The sequence below is a fragment of the Merops nubicus genome, unplaced genomic scaffold, assembly GCF_000691845.1.
Source record: "Merops nubicus isolate BGI_N331 unplaced genomic scaffold, ASM69184v1 scaffold11843, whole genome shotgun sequence".
Taxonomy (NCBI): Eukaryota; Metazoa; Chordata; class Aves; order Coraciiformes; family Meropidae; genus Merops; species Merops nubicus.
In genome coordinates, this window is record NW_008600986.1 from 18,553 (window position 1) to 21,473 (window position 2,921).

The 2,921-nt window shown below is 44.5% G+C and overlaps 1 protein-coding gene across 1 annotated transcript in view; it reads right to left on the reverse strand.

Annotated features, from left to right (window-relative positions):
• Positions 1-2,706, reverse strand: part of LOC103770589 (angiopoietin-1 receptor-like) — a 12,239-nt gene extending 9,533 nt beyond the window's left edge. Inside the window, 3 exon segments of the mRNA XM_008937857.1 lie at positions 1-108; positions 889-1,023; positions 2,628-2,706. The exon segment at positions 1-108 is cut by the window's left edge and continues 14 nt beyond it. Coding sequence (XP_008936105.1) covers positions 1-108; positions 889-1,023; positions 2,628-2,706 — 322 coding nt within the window.
• Between the last annotated feature and the right edge of the window lie 215 nt (positions 2,707-2,921).

The window sequence follows — 2,921 nt, forward strand, 5'->3', positions numbered from 1 at the left end:
CTTCCACACGAATGTCATCCTCTGTCCTCAGTGTTAAAGGATGCCATGACAAATTCAATGATGTCATACTTTTTGGGAAGAGTGTGAGACCTTCTGGTGGAGGAAGACCTTTGGAAAGCCACAGTGAGAGAGGGAACAACATTTCATGTCTGATACACAGTCTAAACCAGGGATACTAGTTATTCCCAACCACTTGCTCTGTCTTGGGCTGATGAAAGGTAATTCTCCCTGCCACCCCACTCGATTTGGCAGCAAGTACATCTAAGACAATCTGATAGTCCCAAAGTACCTTATCAACAGCTGTTCTGTCAACAAAATCTCTCTTCGCTGAGCTGGTGTTGCAGATGCACTTTTCAGACTTAAAAAAGCCATCTCTTTTGCTCTCTTGTTAGTTCTTTGTGCAGTCCTCATTTATTTTGTATGTTTGTATTCAGTTTGTGCTGTACCTATCCTCAGTGGACCAAAAGATTTTCTGCTTGTTCAGAGACCTTCATTTTAAAGATCTAATACTGAAAGGGAAGACTGATCTGTTATTAGGAGGAAGTACTGGCGTGCAAAATAAGTGATTTGTATCTCCAACTCTGAAGCACGGCCAGCCAAAATACATAAATTTTCCTTTCCCATATCCCCTGTCCCTAAATCATGGAGAACAGTAGTTTAGTAGTTCTGCCTTTTAGTGTGTTTTGGTTGGGTTTTTCACTTCTGGGTTGAGGAGTTTTGTTTTGTTTTTCTTTCTATTTTTCCTCCCCCTTAGGTTATGTTGAAAAACTTTACCTGGTTTTCACATCCAGCCTTCTTTGGCCAGTGTTCTGGCAGAGATCAGCGAACAGACCAGAGAGAAGAGCAGCTGAAATAGCCCTTCTGTGAGAAGCCAAGATGACCACTTACCCAGCGCAGCTGTTGTGAAGCTAGCCTGTGGTCCAGGGTGTCCTTCCCCGCCTTCCCCTCGCCGACTCAGCTGAACACAGAACTGATACTCTGTTTTTGGTTCCAGATTGTCGAGCCGTTTAGTCGTTCCTTTTACTGACAGCAAAAGGAGAAAGCAAAGCCATAGCCCATGCTGAAAAATGTTAAGGAAGGAAAGGGCTGGAAAATACTCCTGAACCACTAACCATGGAAGATAATATAGTCAGACTCTTCCTCTTTTGTTCCTGATTCACTAAGATAAATTATTTAGACATATAAAATATTTATTTTTAAGACGAACTCCAACCCAGCCCAAAGGATGTTTTCACCTGCCCTTCCTTCAGAAAGGAACAAGACTGGTTGTTTAGGCAGCGTGCATCGTGCATGTAGATCTTAGGTTATCTCAACTTAGTAACAACAGTTGCTTGTTACTTGGCGAAGTTCCTGTAATATTTCCTATAATATTCTAGGCCTTGCACAAAACGTTAGAAATGTTTAAAACAGCTGGGAGAGGTCATCTAATTCACAAGCTGTCTTCATTTTGACCATACCATTCCAAATAAATATTTAGGTATGATATTCATCTCACCAGAGGGCACAACAGACACGAAGATTATAGATGCTCCAGGACATCTCCATCCTGCTTATTACTTTTGAAAACCTGTTATTTCATAGAATCCTAGAATGGGTTCCTGGTTAGAGTTAGAACAGAACTGATTCTGTTTGCTGATTTTACTTTTCAGCTCTAACTATATGCATGTTCCAAAGTTAATGGCGTATTTTCTCAGGCAGAAGCAGTGTCTGCTCCTAGCACTGATAACGTTCCATGTTCAGAGTTACTACCAAGGCCTGGTGCCCAGAAAGGCTTGGGCTTATTCTTGCTGCTGTGCAGACCAAGGTCACTGCTAAATCTTGTCTACCACATTGGGAGTGTCTTCTGCTGACCGCTTGCCCAGTTTAGAAAGATATTATCATTAATGTGCAGACTAACAGCCAAATTCCTCCCTCTGCTCTGAAATCGTACACAAATGATCCAAGATGTTGCACCACCAGAGGGAGGAATAAGCGAACTCGTTCACTGCATAGGATGTGAAGAAGGGAGCTAGCTGACCAAAGATTGAAGCCATGGGAGGTGGAATTAGCCAAGACATGAGCCCAGCTATGTATAGGGACTCATCTTTCTCCCCACTGTCCTGGGAACTGCGCTTGCTAAACACAGTCAGGAAACCCTTCTGACAACCAGAGTCCTCATGCAGCACATGCACTGCACAGACAGACCTCCCAACCCCACTGCAAGCAGAGTCAGTTCTTACAGAGGTGGCTTCTTGCCCCATCTCCAAGTTAACGTGGACAGTGGGGGCACCTGGTGGTGATCTCCTCATCAGTTCCCACCCAAGGCTGGCCAGACCCTGGGTAAAAACCAATCAGAAGTGTCTTTCTTGCCTGGTTGTGGACATCATCCATATGTCAACCCTCACTCAGAGCTGGAGGCTTAAACCCCAGCACTTCAGGGTGCAGAAACCAAAAGGCCGCACCTGCAGGGAGGAGCAGACAGGACAGCTGACCCTAAACTGACCAACAGTGTATTCCGTCCCACATGTCATACTCGGTACAAAGCTGAGGGATCACAAGAGTCAAGCTCTTCTCCAATGGCCAGCATCTGAGGAGGACTTTATGTGTTCCACCTTTGATCCTGATCTGTGTGTTCCTGAATCCAGTACCGGAATCCAGCTCCTGAATTTGGTTCGCATCTGCCTCTGAGTCCAGTCTTGGACTTCCCCAGTACCTGCCCCACACCATCAGGGGTGACAGTGACTTAACTGCCCTCAGGGAGGTTGCATTTGATATATATTTTTTATATTTTCCATTTTATTATTCTTAAGTCTTGTTTAGTTTTATAATTTATAATTGATAAGTCTCCCCCCCTTATTCCCTTGCTCTTCCTTTTGGGAAGGGAGAAGGGTTAACAGAGAGCACCTGTTATAGGTCTAGTGGATGGCACCGGCCCCCAAACA